Source organism: Miscanthus floridulus, chromosome 6 (genome assembly GCF_019320115.1).
Source record: "Miscanthus floridulus cultivar M001 chromosome 6, ASM1932011v1, whole genome shotgun sequence".
NCBI lineage: Eukaryota > Viridiplantae > Streptophyta > Magnoliopsida > Poales > Poaceae > Miscanthus > Miscanthus floridulus.
The window spans coordinates 78,811,317-78,834,242 of record NC_089585.1 but is presented as its reverse complement, the minus strand read 5'-3'; the positions used below and the strand labels follow the sequence as shown (position 1 = coordinate 78,834,242).

The window sequence follows — 22,926 nt, the reverse complement described above, 5'->3', positions numbered from 1 at the left end:
AACAAAATCTACAAGCCTTTCATTCATATAGGAGTTAGAGTAGCACATGTCTGATTTCGATTTCAAGATGAATGCAGGATGTGTGAGCATCGAATATATAAATCTCTAAGCCGACTTCATGTTGCAACGCACTGATACGTTTGCTAAATATTAAATCCGCGGGGTTGTCTAGGTGACGACACAACAATATGTGCATTCCATTCAGCGCACGTACACGTTGCTAGTATTACTAATGATATATCTCTAACAGAGTCTGCGCATTAATCCTCATGAGACATATACTAAAAAAGATGAATCTTAGAACATATGACATTTTGTTTGGTAGATTTTAATTATAATAGTAACAATAACCATTGGATTTGTTGTTTTCTAAAAAAACCACATACTCCTTATGTACCAAAATACTCCCTCTGCCCCCAAAAAAATTGATGCTCTAGGATTCAAATATGTGTCAGAAAATTTCATGTTTAGCTCTTGGAAAATAGATTTGGATTAGATTGTAGTCTGCATGTCTTCATGCATTTCTTTTAATGAGGAGGTTATCCTTAATTAGTATTGTTTACCTTCTAGAAATACATGAATAATTTCTGTTGAGTACTAATTTATTCTAAAAAAATCTTGAAAACATCATTTTTTTAGGATGGAGGGAGTAATTGATGCTTTAGTTATGAATTTGGACAAATGTGTATCTATATTCATAGCTGAAGTGTCAACTATTTTGAGACGAAGGGAGTATGCTATATGAAAATTATATAAACTAGCCTACTAAACTTGTATTTAAATTACCCACCACTGATACCATGAATGGTAAGTAAAAAACCCTCTAATTTTCATTTAAATTATCTGTCACTACCATTTAAGGATAATACAAAACAACCCTTAGATTCACATTTAAAAAGTTTCATATTTAAATTACCACCGTCTGTCACTATGAAAAATAATGTAGAGTAACCTCTTTAATTTGTATCTCATCTCCACTATTATGAAAAATAAATTAAAATATCGCTTAAATATATTTCTAAATACTAATATCACGACGACATGCCAGATCCCCTCCAAGACTTATCATTTTCTACATACTAATATCATTGAGTTGTCACTTTTTGATCGGCCGGCTGGCCGAGACGCCGATTGCTGACTCCGCGATTCCATTCAATCGTTCTGTCCATGTGAACGACATGAGTCCAAGACCGCACTGTAGGTCCCTTCTCCTTATCTCTATTCTGAATCTATATCTATATCTATCTATATCTCTTATAATCCTAAACCCCACTAGCTATATATCTCAACATGCAAGATGTCGCTCGAACGGGCACTCAAGCACCTAGAGCACCGAAATCCCTACACGCATGATGTCATCACCCGAATAACTCTCGGTACTCGAGAGAAAGCCTCTGCACTCGCACAGAGCACTAAGGAGACCTCGACACTCGAGGATGATAAAACACTGTTAAAAAAAATTCAAGGCATTGGCACCCGAGGATTAAGGGGTTTGCACGACCATCGGAAGATGGAGCTGTTTAACCAGCTTGTCATTAAGTTCTAGGGGGCTACTATCGGATATATGGGCCAGGGTACCTATACCGCCCGTATATTCGATAATGTCCATCTATTGAGCTGGAAGCCACGACAAAGGAGGCCCACAAAGGTCGACCGATTCCACCAACTTGGAGATCAAGGCGTATCGAACATATCAGGAGCCGTCGTATCTGAACGATTGAGTAGGATCAATCTGTTGTGCTTTCTGTATAACAAATTAGGAATCCAATCTGTTAATCGATCGCTCTCATTGTAACCCTAACTCCCCTAGGCTATATAAAGGGGGTAGGGGCCTCACGATCGGGAACCCATCTACTTCATTCTAGCGCATAGTTAGAAGGAGGAGCAGTCCATGTAACCGAGTATACGAATACAAGAGAAGCAGCATCACCCCAACTAGACTAGGGTACCTCACGTGTCTAAACAAGTATAAATCTTGCGTCTCGTGTGCTACCATCTGATTCTTCTTACGCGAGTAGCTCTGTTAGGTATTGCCGAAGCTAAATCTTTTGACACCGTGGTGTTGGCACACCCATGGATGTGTACCAAAGACTTATGTTGTACTTACTAAAAGACTTTTGCTTGTACTCTATGTGATTGCGTGATGGAGACAATTTGTTGTAAACCTTACTCTTTTAATGTTGTGTTGAACTTGATGTGAGATGTAATAATCATTTTTGGTGTTTGATCTTGGTTGAAGGTCGGATATACAATACACTATATGGGTAGTGTACCAGGATGACAATTAAGTTTATTATGTAACTAATCATAGTTAATGGAAGAATGATTAGTTAGGTAATCAACTCAAGAGGGAGGCGATCCTGACATATTTGACTTTCTAGGCTAGTGATAATCTCCTTGCCTTGCACGCCTTCCGAAGTTTCTCACTTTTGTGAAGACAATAGGGCTCAAGCAGTCTGCCTCTCCTTCTCCAAAAAAACCATGGCTTTGGACCGCTCAAATGTGTCTTTGCGTTCCTGCTCAGAAGTCTTTGACAACATGTCTTTGGTCCTAATTTCATAGCACTAATTCAAAGGTAACTTCTCACGGAACCACTGGCCCATTACCTTGGAAGCCTGTCTTAGGAGGAAACCTGGAGTTGGCCCTTAGGGTTCTTGCAAGAACAAACATTTCTTCTTGCACTGATGGTCACACACACAACAAATGATCTTGCGGGCATAAAATTCACATATTTGGATCATCTAGTGAGGCTTTTGACCATTGTCGACCATTAGCACTGCAACCATAATCAATTTGTCCCACATCACCAAATGGTCAACTATCTCCATCCACCCATGTTGCATGTCTCTATCTTCATATATAGATGGATGATTGGGTGACCTTGTTCACCATTGGCTTCCAACTTGTGCATCTTATTGATCAACACCACATGATCCTGTGACCTCTTTTTCACTTTGGTGGTTGATATAGTGATATTGTGCACAAAGACTTCTCTATATCATGCGATCTCTAACCTTCTAGTGTTTGTTTCTTTGTTGCTTCTTATTGGATCATGGTGTTCTTCACCCATATTGTTCCTTATCATCCACATGATCTACGTAATCCTATCTAATACATATTTGCAAATTGGTGAAGTCAACTTGCACCATACTGTCAAATGGGTACATTGGCTACCAATAAAGAATACTAAGCCCAAAATTCAAAAACATGTGGTAAGTTTGAGGATAGAAATAGAGTGGATAAGTTTGCCCACATCAAACCTTACGTATACTATTAGCCTTTGTTTGCGTGGTCATTCTCATCTAGAAAATTAGAATGTTTAGAACACCAAGCGATCAGTTAAATGTAGTGTATTAGTTATTTTAAAAACAACTTTGTGTGGTCTACTAAAAATGTATATGAAAGGCTGACAAATTGAAGAAATATCCTTACATAGAATAGGGTTCTTTTATTCATTCATTCATGACAAACATTTTCTCATCTTATCTGCCTCTACATGTAGTAGATATGGTCATGAGCATCACATTAGAAGAATGGTGCACGTTGCGGAATTCCCTTGCGTCGGTGACGAGCAATCCTTTTTGGTGGTGGTTCTTCTTCATTGTTGTCATTGCAGCTATATTTGATACTAGCAGTGCTTGAACCAACATTATCATTGCTAGTCACATTGTCCTTTCCTCTATATTCAAGTTTGCTTTCCACCATGACTGGCAGATCCATATCCTCTTTTATGCCTTTGAGCTACAAAATGTGATAATTTCAAATGTGTGAAATTAGTAAAATATGACTTATGAGCTGAAGTACAATAATTGTCAAACTTATTACTTCTTTTTATACCTTAATGAACTTAATATTTATAATACATAATAACTTACATTGCATCCAAGAGAGCAAAAGCAAAATGCACCAAGTAGAGCACGACCACACATCTCTCAGTTGTGTGAGGATGATGAAGTTGATTTACTAATGGAGGCACCAGAACTATGGAGTTGTGGCCGCTCATTCAAGAATACAACCCTTGCACTATTGATTATGTAAGTTTGCACATCTCTTATATCAAGAACTATGGTATCAAAATTATGATTTTATCCCTGTTTTTTTTACTTTGTGAATTTACCCCAGTGATTTCAAATCGAGGCACTACTTTGCCCTTATTCCGTCATCCTCCCCTAACGGTGTTAAATTTTGTACAAAATGATAGAAATGCCCTTGTGATTTTGCCCCTGTTTGTTGTGCCTGTTTGTGATTTTACCCTTGATTTTGGAATTAGACATTAATATTTGCTCAAATATATTTGCCACGACTTGCAATTATTTTAATTCAGATTTAATGTCCAAAAATAATCAAAAATTTGGCAGCACCTTGGTAATATTTTGATAGCATTATGACAACAATATGAAGCACATATAAAACACATGACAACAATCATGGAGAAACATGTCCATATCACATTTCAAAGTCTCCCATACACCATGTGAATATTTCCACAAAAGCTAAAAAAATAGTGCACTCACTCTGGCAAAAAACAGCAGTAGATAAGGGTTAGGGTTTGCTGAAACCACCTTCGCTCTTCCATGTCGATTTGAGAGATCCCGTGCGCTAAGCCGTCCTGAGCAACAAGCACTGAGCAGGATTGCAGCCACGCGGCTCCCTGAGCACCTTCGCGCCCCTCACGTGCCCATAAGAGCAGAAGCGGGCGCCCCTGAGCCTTGCTCGAAAGGGAAGAACAGCGGGCGGGCGGGCGCCGCCGGGACCTGCGCCCAGGCAGTGCTCTTGATGTTGCCGTGCGCCAGCTTTGGCATGCCGCTGCCCCGACGGCCTGAGTGGTGGATGTAGGCTAGCCCGTGCGCAACACCGGCCGGAATGCGCAGGCGCTCCGCCCACTCCAGCGGCGTGCGCCCAGGGCCCCAGTTCCCTGCATCGTCATCATACCACATTGTTTCAATTCAGCAATAAATCAAGCCAACAAAAATTATTCACAAGACAAGCGAAGAGAGGACTTGCCATGGAGGACGGAGAAGAGGCTGCCATTGGGCATGTACTCGTACACCAGTAGCTTCTCGTCGCGGGCGTAGTAGTAGGCATTGAGGGGCACGATGTTGGGGTGGTGGAGGCAGCCCAACACGGCCATGTGGTGCTCGATGCCCTTCTTGGACGCGGTCGCCGGCACCGTGGCGTCACGCAGCCGCTTCACGGTCACCACGGTGCTGTCGTCGAGCATGGCCCTGTACGCCGTGCCGCACCCGCCCTTCCCCAGCATCTCCGCGGACGTGCGCAGCAGCTCCCCCAGCTCGAACCACCTCGTGCCACCGTTGCTGCAGCTCATGTCCTCTAGAAACACCATCTTCCCATGCTCGAACGTCGCGCCACCAGCACCAGCCGCCGCGACGACACCGGTGGCGCCATAAGGGCTGGAGGAGTACACTATCTTCTCCCCCTGCTGGAGGCGCCGGCCGCTCTGCCACCCAGAGAGGCGCGACCAGAAGTAGCAGAAGAGCAGCCCGGCCACCAGCCCCACCACAGCGAAATCCCCCACCACAATTGCCACCACGGTGGCACGACTCATCTTCCCCTTGCCGCCGCCGCTGCCTGCCACCTCGGAGCCCGCTGGCTTCCCTAACGGCAAGGACACCGCCACCATGGTGGAAGCCGGAGGACAGTTCCTTGCCACGGATGCGTTCACCGTCGTCGACGCATTGGGCTGTTGCGCCTTGTCCTTGCACAGCGGGAGCGGTGAGCTGTAGAGACCGACATTCCCGCCGAACACCACGGCCGGGAACGACGCCATCATCGTCGGAATCCTCCTGGACATCAAATTGTTGGAGACATTGAGCTCCTACAGCCTTGGCAGCACAATGGCGTCGATCCCACCGCTGAGCCGGTTGGAGTCTAGCCTTACGGTGAGTAGCCTGTCGAGCCAGCTGAGTGACAAGCACTGAGCAGGATTGCAGCCACGTGGCTCTCTGAGAACCTTCGTGCCCCTCCTGTGCCCATAAGAAGAGAGGCGGGCGCCCCTGAGCCTTGCTCGAAAGGGAAGAACGGCGGGCGGGCGGGCGCCGCTGGGACCTACGCCTAGGCGTCGGAGGAGACCCGCGGTCGGGCACCGCCACTGCCCGGCGCGCGAACAACCAGAGCCACGTCATTCCCCCACGCGTGCGCTCCCGCACCCCGCAACAACCGCCTCACCGCGTGCCCTAGGCCAGATGCGCCGTCGCCGATGGAGCCGCCCGCTACCGATGAGGGCTATTCTGGATGAGGAAGAGTCAGGGGCAGTGTGGTCATTTCTACTATCTTTTTCTGCTTTGGAATTCTTTTAATTCATTTATTCTGTGTCCATTTGACGGACATCCAAAGCAGGGGCAAACGGACAGTTCATTTCAAAATAAAAGGGGTAAAAACACAAAGTAAAAAAAATAGGGGCAAAATCATAATTGGAGTTCTGGACAAGGGTAAGAACACAATTTTCCCAAAAAGACTACAACAATCGATTTTTAAGAGCTAGCTTTTAGTATTTTTTCATATTTTAATACAAGTGAGAGAAAAGCTAGCTTTTAATTAAGAGCTAGGCTCTTACACACACTTCAAGATCATGTGAGAATGGTATGTGAGACTAATCATACTAAGAATTATTAGTTAACACTATTAGAGATGTTGACTTAGAGCTAGTAAATAGCTCTTAGTGTTGCGGGTGCCCTAGGCCCTGTTCGTTTCGCTAATAAGCTAGGTTGAAAAGTAATGTTCGCTAATTTATTGTGAGAGAAAAACATTGTATCAGATAAGCCAGGCATAAGTTCAAGCAAATAGGGCTCCTTGGTTCGAGAAGCTTGCATGTGGCTTGCGAGGTTTGGTGCGCTGGAACCATTGGAACCATGGTTTTGGTCTAATTTGGAGTTTAATCACCTCCCGTTTGGATTGGTGTGGGGATTGGTATGGGTTGTGAGCATTTGTCTGTGGACTAGACTGGTTCGGTGAGACAATGTTTGGATTGGTACGGGGATTGGAGTTAATTTGGAGTTTAATCACCTCCAATTTTGATTGGTATGGGTTTTGGACTAGACTGATTCGGTGAGGCAGTGTTTGGATTGGTATGGGGATTAGGGTGGGTTGGTATGTGGATTAGATTGGTTCAGTGAGGTCGCTGTGTTTTTATGGTTTGAGGTTAGTTTGGCTGAGCCCCTTAACAACTTTAAGCATGCCTTCATGCACCCAATCGGCGGGCGGAGATGATTTCGCTTAACTTCGGTCATTCGGTGCCCATAACAATGGGCTTGCTGTCTTCGTTACACAATACTGTTTGGGCTGCAACAGTGGTGCAATAGCCCATCGGTTGTTGCCTGCTATTGAAAATGTGAGACCGTGAGCAAAAAAATTTATTAGCCTAGCTTATCATCCATGGTACAGTATTTTTCTCTCCCAACAAATCAACCAACAATACTTTTCAACATGGCTTTTCAACGAAACGAACAGAGCCTAGGCTGCAACAAGCACTATCGAGCAAGCTGATGGGTAGCATCTGCTTCTACGTTAGCAAAGTTGTTTTTTTCCCCCATATATAAAAGAATCTGATGTTTATATAAGTTATTCTAACTTTATTGGACAGTCAAAGTATCTTAAGTTTTACCAAATTTATATAATAAAATAATAATATATATGATACCAAATAAGTATCATTAGAATCTTCATTAATTATGTTTTCATAATATACCTATTTGATGTCATAAATCTTCGCAGATCTTTCTATAGTCTTGGTCAAAATTTGAAATGCTTTAATTCTATAAAAAAATTAGAATGACTTATATAATTTGAAATAAAGGCATTATATACACTAACGCACACCTCGAAGTAGAGTATTTCATGTTGGGCACGCTCGCACGGATCACTGGATCAACCAAATCGTCCATCATCCATCACAAAAACACATGAACGGATAGACAAACTGATGAAAAGGAAAAATGATAGTTACCGTCGAAGACGTAGGACTGAATCTGCTCCCGGGCGTTGCTGAGTCGGTAGAAGGCGTCGTAGGCCTTGTCGGCGATGGCGCGGTACTGCACGGATGCCACCACCGTGACGAAGACGTTGTCCTTGCTCTTGGTTTCGCAGCGGACGTCCAGCTGCTGCACGCGGAGGGAGAGGTAGCCGGCGACCCTCCGGCCGACGCACCAGGGCATGAAGTGGCAGCCCGGCTGCAGCACCGTGTCGTACCGCCCGCACGTCTCCTCCATGGCCACCGTCGACTGCTCCACGCACGCGCAGCACAGCAGCTGCGGCAAGTCCGCCGAGTGGATCGACGACGACGACGACCCCGCGCCCATCTCGATTATTGCTCGATGATATGAACAGTGGATGAATTATTGGCGCCTGATGGTCAACTGATCGATCGAGAGGATGCAGACCGCGTTATGTGGAGCGTAGCTGAAGGGAAGACTTGACTATCCACTGAGATGACAGACGCTAGACAAGCAAGTGCACTAAAAAAAATTGTTAAAATCGACACGAACCCTGTGATGACCGACATCCAGGTGCACTAAAAATTCAACACAAAATCGATTGGTGGTAGCCAGTCTGTAGTCTGAAATTCTGAACTCTAGCAAACATATATGATTTTTCTGAACTGGAGTTCAGTTTATATTAACAAACGAAAGTGAGTGATTGATTGTCTTCTGACTTCAGACTTATCCGACGACTATAACATGTTCGGGTTGGAAGAATTAGCACGGGATGACTTCTTGGCAGGTAGTCTCTAAGTCTCCCTCTCGGAGAAGCCAAACCTCGGTCGCCATCGGGATGACAAGAACCGCCGGCGCTGTCAGTGTTGAATCAGGGCATATGTATCAGTCATATGTATATGTCGGTCCCCTAGTTCTGGGGTTCACTGTACATATGTATCAGTCCCTAGATTGGTAGCGGATACGCACAACTCAACAAGATTGATATAAAAAAACCCATCCTTTTAGTGCTAATGGGGAAAACGGGTTACATGGTTCGGGTTTACATAGCTTGGGCCACTGGACTTGTTTCCTATATCAGAGTTCTAAGACAGTGGTCCTATGTCAACGTGGCTCCATTTCCTACAGGCAACTTGAAGTGCGGACACAACCTTAGCCTTATTCATCTAGCGTAATCCTATATCATAACATCATAATCCTAGAGTAGCTCTCTCGTACGGCTCCATCTTCGGGTATATTCCTGGTGTCTTATCCTGGCATAGTCCTAGTAGTTCCATCCGAGCATAACCTCTTGTAGCTTAACTCCTAAAAATGTAGATGGAGGGGGGTTGAGTACATAAAGTACTCAGGGTAGGCTATTGGTGAAGGTGGATTTATGGTGGTTGGAGTAGTTGAGTGGATAGGTAAGGTAGTAAGATGGAGTAGTTATAATTTTAGGTTGGATCTGACAGAGTATTACTATTCTCACCAGTTCCCGTTGTTCATAATAATTATTAAATTTGTAAAATACATCTTACCAGATAGTTGTAGTAATTTAATCATAGTATCTCATCCTAGCATTTGCCCATTCCAAGGATGTGGCTATTCGAATACATTTAGTTAATTCTGCAGAGGTGTACAAAATTCCCCACACGATAGACACAGTCCGACACCATCGTCATGGCTTAGACAGGTCTAACGAGAACCCGTACCCGCTCGGAGGCTAACCTAGACTTCTATATAATATCTACTTCGGCTTCTCAGGGGTTGGAAACACAAACCGGGAAGATAACAAATCCCCCCAAACATGATGATACCAAATCATCACAAAAGAAAACATGGCTCGAACATGGCCAAGAAAACAGTGGCTCGAACGCGACCTAAAAACTTAAAGCTTAATGTGGAAGATCACATAGCATCCACGCCAACCGGACACGGAAGAAAACCTATCCCCCGTGTCGGCTTCTGATTTTCCGTTGCCTACACCGGCCTCCTAGTAGACATTATACTTCTATTCAACGGAATGTGAGATCAGGTCTACCCATATAGACATGTGGCTGTACGTAATGACTCACTAGGCGAGAGGGACTACGAACCGGTCCTTATGTGACCGAGGCGAGTATCTCCTACAGGAATTTATCCCACATAAATTACCCCCACTCGCCCCATGTCGGGGTTTAGTCAAATTTTACCAATTTTAAGTTCCATAGTTATTATCGTCAAGTTTATCAAGGTAACCATTACCTTATCATTATCACATTATCATAATTAATTTATAAGGGGTTTCAAGTAGTATAGGCTGGGTTATTAATTAGTGGAGATGAATAGTGATGGGTTTATGGTGGAGGCTAGCAATATATGGTGGTGGTGGAAGGGAGGTGGTTAAGGTATGGCATGTAGTGTAGAGGGAAGGGGTAGGTGGGTGTTAGGACTTGCCTTCATTTGCTGATGATTATATCCTCTCCAATTCGTGTGTCTCATATTCTTATCTTCTGGACTCCATCGGGTTCCCTCACGTCTCCTATCCTACACGGTCTAGCGTCGACAAACAAGAGAACGCAAATAAAGAAAATAACAAGCAAGGCATGTAAAACAAGCATAGACGATTTATCCTAGGTGGGTTGGTCCTATTGGATGATGGGTTGGTTTATTAGGGTTATCGCTATTACATCAATCTGAAGTAAGGCTTGGATAGAGGTACAGATAAGGTTTTACGGATTAGGTTGAGGCGGGCGGTTGGTTCGATGGGCGCCGGTGGTTCTTGTCATCCCGATGGCCACCGAGGTTTGGCATATCCGAGAGGGAGACTTAGAGACTACCTGCCAAGAAGTCATCCCGTGCTAATTCTTCCAACCCGAACATGTTATAGTCGTCGGATAAGTCTGAAGTCAGAAGGCAATCAATCAATCACTTACGTTTGTTAATATAAACTGAACTTCAGTTCAGAAAAATCATATATGTTTGCTAGAGTTCAGAATTTCAGACTACAGACTGGCTACCACCAATCGATTTTGTGTTGAATTTTTAGTGCACCTGGATGTCTGTCATCACAGGGTTCGTGTCGATTTTAACAATTTTTTTAGTGCACTTGCTTGTCTAGCGTCTGTCATCTCAGTGGATAGTCAAGTCTTCCCTTCAGCTACGCCTCCACATAACGCGGTCTGCATCCTCTCGATCGATCAGTTGACCATCAGGCGCCAATAATTCATCCACTGTTCATATCATCGAGCAATAATCGAGATGGGCGCGGGGTCGTCGTCGTCGTCGATCCACTCGGCGGACTTGCCGCAGCTGCTGTGCTGCGCGTGCGTGGAGCAGTCGACGGTGGCCATGGAGGAGACGTGCGGGCGGTACGACACGGTGCTGCAGCCGGGCTGCCACTTCATGCCCTGGTGCGTCGGCCGGAGGGTCGCCGGCTACCTCTCCCTCCGCGTGCAGCAGCTGGACGTCCGCTGCGAAACCAAGAGCAAGGACAACGTCTTCGTCACGGTGGTGGCATCCGTGCAGTACCGCGCCATCGCCGACAAGGCCTACGACGCCTTCTACCGACTCAGCAACGCCCGGGAGCAGATTCAGTCCTACGTCTTCGACGGTAACCATCATTTTTCCTTTTCATCAGTTTGTCTATCCGTTCATGTGTTCTTGTGATGGATGATGGACGATTTGGTTGATCCAGTGATCCGTGCGAGCGTGCCCAACATGAACCTGGACCAGGTGTTCGAGCAGAAGAACGTGGTGGCGCGGGCCGTGGAGGAGGAGCTGGCCAAGGCCATGACCATGTACGGCTACGAGATCGTGCAGACGCTCATCGTCGACATCGAGCCGGACGAGGTGGTGAAGCGCGCCATGAACGACATCAACGCCGCGGCGCGCCTGCGCGTGGCGGCGGCGGAGCGCGCGGAGGCCGACAAGATACAGCAGGTGAAGCGCGCTGAGGGGGAGGCCGAGTCCAAGTACCTGGCCGGCGTGGGCGTCGCGCGCCAGCGGCAGGCCATCGTGGAGGGCCTGCGCCGGTTCGTGCCCGACGAGAAGTCCGTCATGGACATGGTCCTCGCCACGCAGTACTTCGACACCATCAGGGACATCGGCGCGACGTCGCGCGCAGCCACCGTGTTCATCCCGCACGGTCCCGCCGCAGTCCACGATGTGGCTGCGCAGGTCCGCGACGGCGTGCTCCAGGCCGCGGCGTACGCTCCCGGCGCCGGAACCAAGTGACCGGCCGGCGTAGTGGCGCACGGTACCTTTCCTAGCTCTGTTGCCTGTCTATTCTTGGTTCTTGGACATGTACCATGTATGTATTCGAAACGTGGCCGTATGTGTTTTGGTACCTTGTGTTGAACCTTCACTCTACTTATTACTGGAGTGAAATACTCTTATATTTCAAATTATAAGTCATTTCAACTTTTTTTATAGAATTAAAGCATTTCAAAATTTAACCAAGATTATAGAAAGACCTACGAAGATTTATGACATCAAATAGGTATATTATGAAAACATAATTAATGAAGATTCTAATGATACTTATTTGGTATCATATATATTATTATTTTATTATATAAATTTGGTAAAACTTAAGATACTTTTACTGTCCAATAAAGTTAAAATGACTTATATAAACATCATAATCTTTTATATATGGAAAAAACAACTTTGCTAACACAAAAGCAGATGCTACCCATCAGCTTGCTCGATAGTGCTTCACTGGAGTTGCCACTTCAGCACCCACACCCAGTTATCAGCAGCAGCATGTAGTTGCAGCCTAGGCCTTATTCGTTTCGCTGAAAAGTCATGTTGAAAAGTACTGTTGATTGATTTGTTGTATGAGAAAAGTGCTATACCATGGCTGATAACCTAGGCTAATAAATTTTTTTTGCTCACGGGCTCACATTTTCAATAGCTGGCAACAGCCGATGGGCTATTGCACCACAGTTGCAGTCCAAACAGTATTGTGTAACGAAGACAACAAACCCATTGTTATGGGCACCGAACGACTGAAGTTAAGCGAAATCATCTCTGCTCGCCGTTTGGGTGCATGAAGGCGTGCTTAAAGCTGTTAAGGGGCTCGGCCAAACTAACCTCAAACCATAACAACACAGCTACCTCACTGAACCAATCTAATCCACATACCAACCCACCCTAATCCCCATACCAATCCAAACGCTGCCTCAACGAATCTGTCTAGTCCACAACCCATACCAATCCACACCGGAGGTGATTAAACTCCAAATTAACTCCAATCCCCGTACCAATCCAAACGCTGTCTCACCGAACCAGTCTAGTCCACAGACAAATGCTCACAACCCATACCAATCCCCACACCAATCCAAACGGGAGGTGATTAAACTCCAAATTAGACCAAAACCATGGTTCCAATGGTTCCAGCGCACCAAACCTCGCAAGCCACAAGCAAGCTTCTCGAACCAAGGAGCCCTATTCGCTTGAACTTATCAGCCTGGCTTATCAGCCATGGTACAGTGTTTTTCTCTCACAACGAATCAGTGAATAGTACTTTTCAACCTGGCTTATCAGCGAAATGAACAGGGCCTAGGGCACCCGCAACACTAATAGCTATTTACTAGCTCTAAGTCAACATCTCTAATAGTGTTAACTAATAACTCTTAGTATGATTAGTCTCACATACCATTCTCACGTGATCTCGGACTGTGTGTAAGAGCCTAGCTCTTAATTAAAAGCTAGCTTTTCTCTCACTTCTATTAAAATATGAAAAAAAATACTAAGAGCTACGTCTTAAAAATCGATTGTTGGAGTTTTTTTTGGGAAAATTGTGTTCTTATCGTTGTCCAGAACTTCAATTGTGATTTTGCCCGTGTGTTTTTTAACTTTGTGTTTTTACCCCTATTATTTTGAAATGAACTGTCCGTTTGCCCTGCTTTGATGTCCGTCAAATGGACAGGGAATAAATGAATTAAAAGAATTCCAAAGCAGAAAAGGATAGTAGAAATGACCACAGTGCCTCTGACTCTTCCTCATCCAGAACGGCCCTCATCGGTAGCGGGCCGCATCGGGAGTGGGCGGGAGCGGGCGGCTCCACCGGCGGCGGTGCATCTGGCCTAGAGCACGCGGTGAGGCTGTTGTTGTGGGGCGTGGGGGCGCACGCGCGGTTAACGCCGTGGCTCTGGTTGTTCGCGCGCCGGGCAGCGGCGGTGCCCGGCCGTGGGTCTCCTCCGGCGCCTCCGCGCCTGGGCGCAGGTCCCGGCGACGCCTGCCCGCCCGCCGTTCTTCCCTTTCGAGCAAGGCTCAGGGGTGCCTGCCTCTGTTCTTATGGGCACAGGAGGGGCGCGAAGGTGCTCAGAGCCGTGTGGCTGCAATCTTGCTCAGTGCTTGTCGCTCAGCCGGCTCGACAGGCTGCTCACCCTGACTTCGACCGCCTCAGCGGTGGGATCGACGCCATTGCGCTGCCGAGGCTGCAGGAGCTCAACGTCTCCAACAATTTGATGTCCGGGAGGATTTCAGCGGCAATGGCGTCGTTCCCGCCCGCGGTGTTCGGCGGGAACGTCGGTCTCTGCAGCACGCCACTCCCACCATGCAAGGACGAGGCACAGTAGCCCAATGCGTTGGCGGCGGTGAACGCATCCGCGGCAGGGAACTGCCCTCCGGCTTCCGCCATGGTGGCGGCGTCCTCGTCGTCGGGGAAACCAGCGGGCTCTGAGGCGGCAGGCGTTGGCGGCAAGGGGAAGATGAGCCGCGTCGCCGTGGTGGCAATTTTGGCGGGGGATTTCGCCGTGGTGGGGCTGGTGGCGGGGCTGCTCTGCTACTTCTGACCGCGCCTCTCTGGGCGGCGGAGCGGCCGGCGCCTCCAGTAGGCGGAGAAGATAGTGTACTCCTCCAGGCCTTACGGGGCCGTTGGTGTCATCGCGGCGGCTGGTGCTGGTGGCACGATGTTCGAGCGCGGGAAGATGGTGTTTCTAGAGGACGTGAGTTGCAGCAATGGTGGCACGAGGCGGTTCGAGCTGGAGGAGCTGCTGCGCACGTCCGCGGAGATGCTGGGGAAGGGCGGGTGCGGCACGGCGTACAGGGCCGTGCTCGATGACCGCACCGTGGTGACCGTGAAGCGGCTGCGTGACGCCATGGCGCCGACGGCCGCGTCCAAGAAGGACTTCGAGCACCACATGGACGTGTTGGGTCGCGTCCGCCACCCCAACATCGTGCCCCTCAACGCCTACTACTACGCCCGCGACGAGAAGCTACTGGTGTACGAGTACATGCCCAACAGCAGCCTCTTCTCCATCCTCCATGGCAAGTCCTCTCTCTGCTTGTCTCGTGAATAGTTTTTGTTGGCTTGATTTAATGCTGAATTGAAACAATGTGGTATGATGACGATGCAGGGAACCGGGGCCCTGGGCGCACGCCGATGGAGTGGGCGGCGCACCTGCGCATTGCGGCCGGCGCCGTGCACGGGCTAGCCTACATCCACCACTCGGCCCGCCGGGGCAGCAGCACGCCAAAGCTGGCACACGACAACATCAAGAGCACCGCCTGGGCGCAGGTCCCGGCGGCGCCCACCCGCCCGCCGTTCTTCCCTTTCGAGCAAGGCTCAGGGGGCGCCCGCCTCTGTTCTTATGGGCACGGGAGGGGCGCGAAGGTGCTCAGAGAGTCACGTGGCTGCAATCCTGCTCAGTGCTTGTCGCTCAGGACGGCTTAGCGCACGGGATCTCTCGAATCGACATGGAAGAGTGAAGGTGGTTTCAGCAAACCCTAGCCCTTATCTACTGTTGTTTTTTGCCAGAGTGAGTGCACTGTTTTTTTAGCTTTTGTGGAAATATTCACATGGTGCATGGGAGACTTTGAAATGTGATATGGACATGTTTCTCCATGATTGTTGTCATATGTTTTATACGTGCTTCATATTTTTGTCATAATACTATCAAAATATTTCCAAGGTGCTACCAAAATTTTGAATATTTTTTGGACATTAAATCTGAATTGAAATAATTGCAAGTTGTGGCAAATATATTTGAGCAAATATTAATATCTAATTCCAAAATCAAGGGTAAAATCACAAACAGGCATAACAAACAGGGGCAAAATCACAAGGACATTTCTATCATTTTTGTACAAAATTTAACACTGTTAGGGGAGGATGACGGAATAAGAGCAAAGTAGTGCCTTGATTTGAAATCACTAGGGTAAATTCACGGAGTCAAAACAAACAAGGATAAAATCATAATTTCGAGACCAAACAGAGAGCCTTTTTTTTTTTTTAGCTCGCACGCGTGTGCAGCTGCAGCACAGTGCTCCCTGGCGGACGGACTCGGGGAAACTGTTGGCCGGGCTGCAACCCGTAGAGGCCCAATAAAAGCCCGTGTTCGCCGAAACTTCCGGCCTGTTCGCTGGTTGGTTTCTGGGCTGGTTTGGACTGGTTGGTACTGATTTATTGTGAAAGAAAAACACGATTGACTGGCTGATTTGGGCTGGCTAAAACCAACAACAAGCGAACAGGCTCGATCCACACACGTGCGAGGCGACGGCGAACGTCCACGAGTGACGTGGATGTGGGTCCCAAGCAGCCTGGCCGAGCTGCCCCCCTCACGCGGGTTGCATCCCACGTCCCGCGAAGCACGAGGAGACACGATGATAATGTGATATTATTCCTGAAAGCCAAAAAAAATAGAGGAAAATAAAAAGAAGCAAGATCTGCCGCGGCTCCATTTTAACTGGTCGCCGCCTCCGCCGCTGCCATCTCACCCCCTCTCTCTCTCCTCCGTACCACCCGTCTTCGTCTAGCCGCCGCCCGCCGCCACCATGGCACCCGGCCTCTACACCGACATCGGCAAGAAGACCAGAGGTCTAGCACGCCATCTCTACCCTCCTCTTACCTCCTGATTGAGTACTGTTCATGTTCTCCGGTGCCCGGGAACCGATTGATCCTGACGCGTGGTGTCTCGTTTCCCTTTGCGCGCAGATCTGCTGTACAAGGACTACAACACGCACCAGAAGTTCTCCCTCACCACCTGCTCGCCCCATGGCGTCGTGAGTGCTCCTTCCCTCCTAACCAATCACCATCTCCTCCTAATCATGTCACTAGATGAGAACCCCATGGCGTAGTCCTTATTGGAGTGAATTACTTGTAGTTCGCTTCCTTTCGGTGTTGCCAAACAGATGGAAACTCCACGCCCATTTCCAACTGGCCAATCGATTAGGTCGCTCTTGCTGGTTCTCTGCAGAGAGCCGTCCCCTCTAGCGATCACTGTTTTAGTATTGCCTACAAATCTACAATGTGTGCCGGATCTCATACATGGAGTCCTGTATTTTTTATTTTTAAAAAGAGGATAAGGAGTCCTGTATTTTCTAGATTAGATTATGCATGTTCAGGATATCCTCTCTCTTAATTACTGTGGTTCTGGTCTCCCTTCCTTTTCCTGTAATTGCGTCGTGCATTTTGAAGGTGGTAACACAACAAAGCTTCAGGCGCGTGAGTTGATGATGTTTTACTGAATAGACGAGTAGGGGATCAGAATGTAGTATTGGTTTTCTCACTTTCTGTATCTCAAGTTCTATATGTGATTTGCTCTGTGGCAATAATCTTGATTTTCCATACAGGCAATCACAGCTGCAGGAACAAGGAAAGATGAGTCCATCTTTGGTGAGCTTCACACCCAGATTAAGAACAAGAAATTGACAGTTGATGTCAAAGCGAACTCAGAATCAGATGTAAGCAAACTTGACGGTGTTCCACTTCTCTCTATCAAACTAACCATGTTTATGAGAATCTAGTTTCTGCTTTTGTTTTTCACATTGTTCTATTTTGGTTTGCACATTTAACTGTTTTTTATGCATAGTATTCTCGACTTGTGAGGATACCTTTTTTCTTGAGACTTACGAATTTCTTTTGGATTCATCTTACAGCTGTTGACAACAATCACTGTTGATGAGTTTGGCACTCCAGGGCTCAAATCAATTCTCAGTTTGGTTGTTCCGGACCAGAGGTCAGGGAAGGTATGTTTTTTTTAACTCTACGGATTTAATCAATTGTGATTTGCTCAACTGTGTCGAACGACATGGTAACCAGTAAGGAAAACAATTATCCTCCTTTTTTGTCTTATCAGCTTGAACTCCAGTACCTACATGAATATGCTGGTGTGAATGCAAGCATCGGGCTTAATCCCAACCCTATGGTTAATCTTTCTGGTGTCTTTGGAAGCAAAGCACTCTCAGTTGGCGTTGATGTTTTTGATACGGCGACTAGCAATTTCACCAAGTACAATGCTGCCCTGAGCCTCACCAGTCCAGATCTTATTGCTTCCCTTCATTTGTGAGTATCACATCTTTACTGAACATTGGTCTTACAACCACTCCTATTTTACTATGGTAAATAACCATGAAAATCTTAATCAGGAATAACCATGGTGATACCCTGGTTGCGTCCTACTACCACTTGGTAAAGCATCATTCAGGCACTGCTGTTGGAGCTGAGCTGTCTCACAGCGTCTCAAGAAATGAGAGCACACTAATCTTTGGGTCTCAGCACTCACTTGATCCCCACACGACTGTCAAGGCACGCTTCAACAACTATGGCATGGCCAGTGCCCTTGTCCAGCATGAATGGCGTCCCAAGTCATTCATCACCATCACTGGTGAGGTCGACACCAAGGCAATTGAGAAGAGTACGAAAGTTGGCCTGTCCTTGTTGCTCAAGCACTGAAACACTGAGTGTTTTGGGCTCTAGGATTTTTTATTTTCGGTTCAGGTGGATTGGAATAAACATGGCCTGGAGTCATCTTTGCGGCACCATTTTGATCTTGAAATATAGATTTTTTTTTCTCTCCATGATCTATTTCATAGGCAAATATTAGGATTGACCTTATGTTTTAATTCTCAGTGCCCTGTTAATAGTTTCTGTTGATTGAGACCTATTGTTAAGCTTGTCAAATATGATGGTGACTACTTTGTGTTCACTTCTATGTTCATTCCTTTGTCAGTCACTAGAAACATGCGTGGCTTTGCCACGCCTACACCAGATTTGGGCCAGTGTAGAATTTGGTGTGAGCCATAGCGAGTAGTGACCTAGAGTTCTCTCCAGATGATGTATTCACCTGAATATGCGCCATGGTCAGTAGATATGCAGCCTGTTCGCTTGTTGGTTTCAACCAGCCCAAACCAGCCAGCCAACAGTGTTTTCCTCTCACAACAAACCAGCACCAGCCAGCCCAAAAACCAACCAGCGAACAGGCCGCATGGTCTCTGATGATGGCCAGGTTAAAAAGTATATAGTGATATAGTCATTGATTAACATGAGGAAGTAAGAATGCTAGGAGTTGCATTGAGCTACAAATTCTCTTGAAAATGGCTGTAGCATCTGACATAGTTGCTATATATGGCCTGCTTTAACAACAGAGCTCCATGCCTATCGGAACTTGCATTATTATAATATCACTATTCAGTTAATGCATTATTAGGCAATGACCACTGGAAGGAATTATGCACCACAGTAGTATTTTGTTTGTTTGTCTTCAACTCTCTGGGTCCTATACCTCAGTTAGGAGCAGACTCCAGCTCACGCATCCTTCTCATGCACACGTTTAGCCGAAGTTGTTCCGTCCTCTCTACTCTCTCGATAGCCTCCTCTCCCCCTCCATGGCTCCTAATACAGAAGAACATCGTATTACTCAGTACCTGTAGAAAGGACTGGTAGCAAGCAGAGAGAAAAACTGGGCAGAGATATAACATTCACAATCATCGAACCAAAGGAAGAGGACTACCTGCACATAAATGTCAAAAGGACTTGGTAAAAATTAATTGGACCATGATGACATGAAGTTTTTTTGAAGCTAGGCGATGTCACGTAGGCTTTCAGTTGCTGAGATGATCAAATATCAACGCGTTAAGAGTGGTTTCAGGAAGAATAATAATTTATATGATTAGCAAAAGACAACACTGAAATTTGTTTGCAAGGTTTAAATGTTAACTATACCCAATGCAAATCAGTATGTCTACAGGATGGTTAAATTTAAGAATTCCAACTTTCTAAGTCCCTTAATGATTCTTGAAGAACAACTATGTTTGAAATGTAAGGAATATAAACCTATCTTCTTCAGTAGATATAGAAAATAACAGGATGGTATGCAATCTCAAAATGTAGTCTGTTTGATGTAGGCAAGCATTTATACATCTCTACTGCTAAATGAAACATTCTGAGGTACATTTTTGGGTCAATGGAAGTTGTGCACAGCAATTGTCACTACAGTGTTGATGGCAGAAGCGCACAGGAGGTCGGTATTTACCTATTTTAGCTCGTGTGAATAATTGAGGTCATCAGGCTTCAGGTCAGAAAGAAGTTTGAAAACCATGCTGACTGATGTTAAATAAAATTAGTTATTGGTTATAAGTATATTTTCCTCAATATATGCATAATGAAATAGGTAAATGATGCATTTGTCAGCTAAATGCATGAGTACATTTTCTATGAACTATCAGTCAAAAATATATTTTAACGATATGTGGTTGTACCATGCCGTAGATAGATGAGGCGCAAAACTAAACATAGCGTGACATGCTCTTTTTGTATGCATGATGATTAGGAGCCAAAGCAGAGGCAAGAATCTCTTTAAATACAATGTTCCTTGTTTGATCAGAACAATTATCATTGTCATCTACAATTAAGATGTTGAAGCCTTTAATTTTAAGTCACACGAGATACAGCATCATACAATATTACAATTGACCATGACTGAAAACAGTTTTTTTTTTTTAAGTATACACCTACAGCTGACAGGTCTATCCATGACTCTTGCTGTTTGTCATAGCATAACATACATTAATGGGAAATTGCCGTCTCTGAAGAATGACAGGAAATTTGTTATTTTTCAGTGTAAGACAAATTGAAGGTATGGCTATCATCACAGAAGTTTATATTGTGTGGAGTAACCTATTGAGTAGGTTAGTATAGAAAACACTATAGGGTTTATGGTTAAGACACAAAAGGGAGCTGGATATGGCAGCCGTCACTAAAATTTGTATTTCACATTAAAATAAAATATGGAGTAATGGTTACTATACAAAACACCGTGGGCACATAAGAGAGCCTGGATATGGCAGCCCCTCACTACAATTTGCATTTGACATTAGAATAAATTAATAACCATGGTGACAAATCCATAAAGCATGAATACTGACATGAAGGAATAACTAAGTCTTGAGACTTGATAACAAACATTACAAGTAGTTACAAAAATAAAACTACTGATCAAAGGCATACTCATCTGAAATCTTTTCCTACTTGACGTATTTGTTGCACTGCGTCAATATACTCTCAGAAAAATTCAGAAGCACAACAAGAGAGAATCCATTCCTATCCTATAAGAAAATCTTGAAAACAGGTCACTTCCGGAACTTGCATCAGAAGCTTGGTTACGTGAAAATAAATAGGACTTGTGGCACATCAACGGCCTGATAGTTGCAATGAGCCCAGCCTGGATGCAACAAGCACATTTTTTTCTAGCATGGCTAACCCAGAAAGTGTTCAGGTCTTAAGTAAAAAACCGTAACTATACATCTGTAAGACTTGGTTGCAGGTTACTACCATACAAAGTACTGAGTATTAATTGACATAGATATAGAGCTATTGAGTAAAAGAAAAGGGAAATATTAATCAAATTTATTCTTCTCATGGGGATAGATATTTGACAAATGTAATTGAACATCCTCTTATGCATACAACATAGTTAAGTAGTAGGACCTCTCTTTCTAGGCGTGGGAAACTACCCCATATGAAATATTGGCACCATTTAGTAGCTGTCAAATTTTGATGACTGAATCTTCAAACTACAACATTATTAGCAGTTATCAAGTAAGTCTCAGTTGATGCCATTGTGAAATGTAAATTGGCTGCAGCTCAAGTTGCATGGCAGTTCTTGATCAGCTGAACCACAGTATTGGCACAAAATTGCAAGTGCAAGAGCAGGACATCCAATTGAGGAAAATTTTCAAAGCAATACAAGGAAGCAAACCTTTGGGTGGCTACTGAAGGATGCAAAGATCATGGAGTTCTGCTGCAAAAATTTGCTCCTTTTTTCTGAAATGAGCAAAAATGTGTTCCTTATCGAGCAGCAAATAGCACAGCTCGATATACACGTTGCTGGGCCAAATCTGCATGTTCGCCCTGTCCATGTCTGCATCGTGGCTGCGACAGGTTCCCTGCAGACCGGCACTGGGGAGGGAGACACGGCGGGTGCAGCGGCGGCGTCCGGGGCGCGCGTGTGTCCAGTGGACCCATCGTATCTTCTTCCTTGCGTGTGCTGCTGACCATGGTTCAGGGATGGCCCCCAACTTGCATCACCATGGAGGGGCCGAAGGGGGCAGGCTCGGACGAGGGCCGTGGTGGAGGGAGGTGCGTCCGGCGAGGCATACGAAGGGAAGAAGCCGGTGGGAGCGGCATTGTGAGCAGCATACCGCGGCGCCACCATGCTCGCCTGTACTCGACGCACGTGCCTCTCCTCGTGTCTCACCGCCCTCGTCTGGCCGCCCCCGCGTGGCCTCGCTAATCTCCCCGCCCATGCGAGCGAGTTCGCAAGGATTCACGGGAGGAGCATGGCGGCCTCGCGGGAAGTGCGGAAGAGAGGGGTGGCGGCGGCGTGGGTGAGGCCGATGGGCCGGCAGCCACCGGCAGCAGTGCGGCCCAAGGCAGAGGGACCGAGTGCTCAGCCGAGCCGAGCGGGTTCATGAGCATTAGCGTGTGTCCGGGTTCACAACTTATCGGGTAAGACACCCACTACGGTTCATATTGCATCTTGGCTGGATCCGACGGCTAGTGGGTTACAGGCGACGTGGCCCTATCCATTAGCCCGCTTTTGGTGCAAAAATCGTATACAGTGAAGTGATGCGTCTGGATTTAGGGTGATTACTCTGTGTTCACTTCTATGTTCATTCCATCGTCAGTAATGCGTTTGGATGTCTGGATAATAGTGGGATTGTTTACTGTGGTATACGTATATTATGTAAGGACATAACGGCACATATATTTTTCTTTTTCTATTTGGCC

At 46.0% G+C, this 22,926-nt stretch overlaps 4 protein-coding genes across 5 annotated transcripts; 2 read left to right on the top strand and 2 right to left on the bottom strand.

Moving 5' to 3' along the window:
* Positions 1-3,428: 3,428 nt before the first annotated feature.
* Positions 3,429-5,812, bottom strand: LOC136456188 (probable leucine-rich repeat receptor-like protein kinase At1g68400). Of its 2 annotated transcripts, XR_010759372.1 has the most exons (3): positions 5,005-5,812; positions 4,563-4,915; positions 3,429-3,741 (listed from the first exon to the last, which is right to left on the bottom strand). XR_010759372.1 is itself a non-coding variant. In XM_066455971.1 (2 exons), the coding sequence occupies exons 1-2, from the start codon at positions 5,810-5,812 to the stop codon at positions 4,671-4,673; spliced, it is 1,053 nt and encodes a 350-aa protein (XP_066312068.1). In that variant the 3' UTR covers positions 3,757-4,670. The 2 variants fall into 2 exon arrangements, 1 of the variants encoding a protein (XP_066312068.1); XM_066455971.1 differs by lacking the exon at positions 3,429-3,741 and having other exon boundaries at positions 3,757-4,915.
* A 1,844-nt stretch (positions 5,813-7,656) lies between these two features.
* On the bottom strand, positions 7,657-8,557 carry LOC136456189 (hypersensitive-induced response protein 1-like). The gene is made up of 2 exons (XM_066455972.1): positions 7,964-8,557; positions 7,657-7,879 (listed from the first exon to the last, which is right to left on the bottom strand). The coding sequence occupies exons 1-2, from the start codon at positions 8,313-8,315 to the stop codon at positions 7,794-7,796; spliced, it is 438 nt and encodes a 145-aa protein (XP_066312069.1). The 5' UTR covers positions 8,316-8,557; the 3' UTR covers positions 7,657-7,793.
* A 2,283-nt stretch (positions 8,558-10,840) lies between these two features.
* LOC136458432 (hypersensitive-induced response protein 1-like) lies at positions 10,841-12,332 on the top strand. The gene is made up of 2 exons (XM_066458368.1): positions 10,841-11,520; positions 11,605-12,332. The coding sequence occupies exons 1-2, from the start codon at positions 11,169-11,171 to the stop codon at positions 12,141-12,143; spliced, it is 891 nt and encodes a 296-aa protein (XP_066314465.1). The 5' UTR covers positions 10,841-11,168; the 3' UTR covers positions 12,144-12,332.
* Positions 12,333-16,552: 4,220 nt separating this feature from the next.
* Positions 16,553-18,800, top strand: LOC136458431 (outer plastidial membrane protein porin-like). Its single transcript, XM_066458367.1, has 6 exons — positions 16,553-16,734; positions 16,852-16,919; positions 17,490-17,600; positions 17,796-17,885; positions 17,996-18,201; positions 18,285-18,800. Exons 1-6 carry the CDS (start codon positions 16,692-16,694, stop codon positions 18,589-18,591), a joined length of 825 nt encoding a protein of 274 aa, XP_066314464.1. The 5' UTR covers positions 16,553-16,691; the 3' UTR covers positions 18,592-18,800.
* The last annotated feature ends 4,126 nt before the right edge of the window (positions 18,801-22,926 follow it).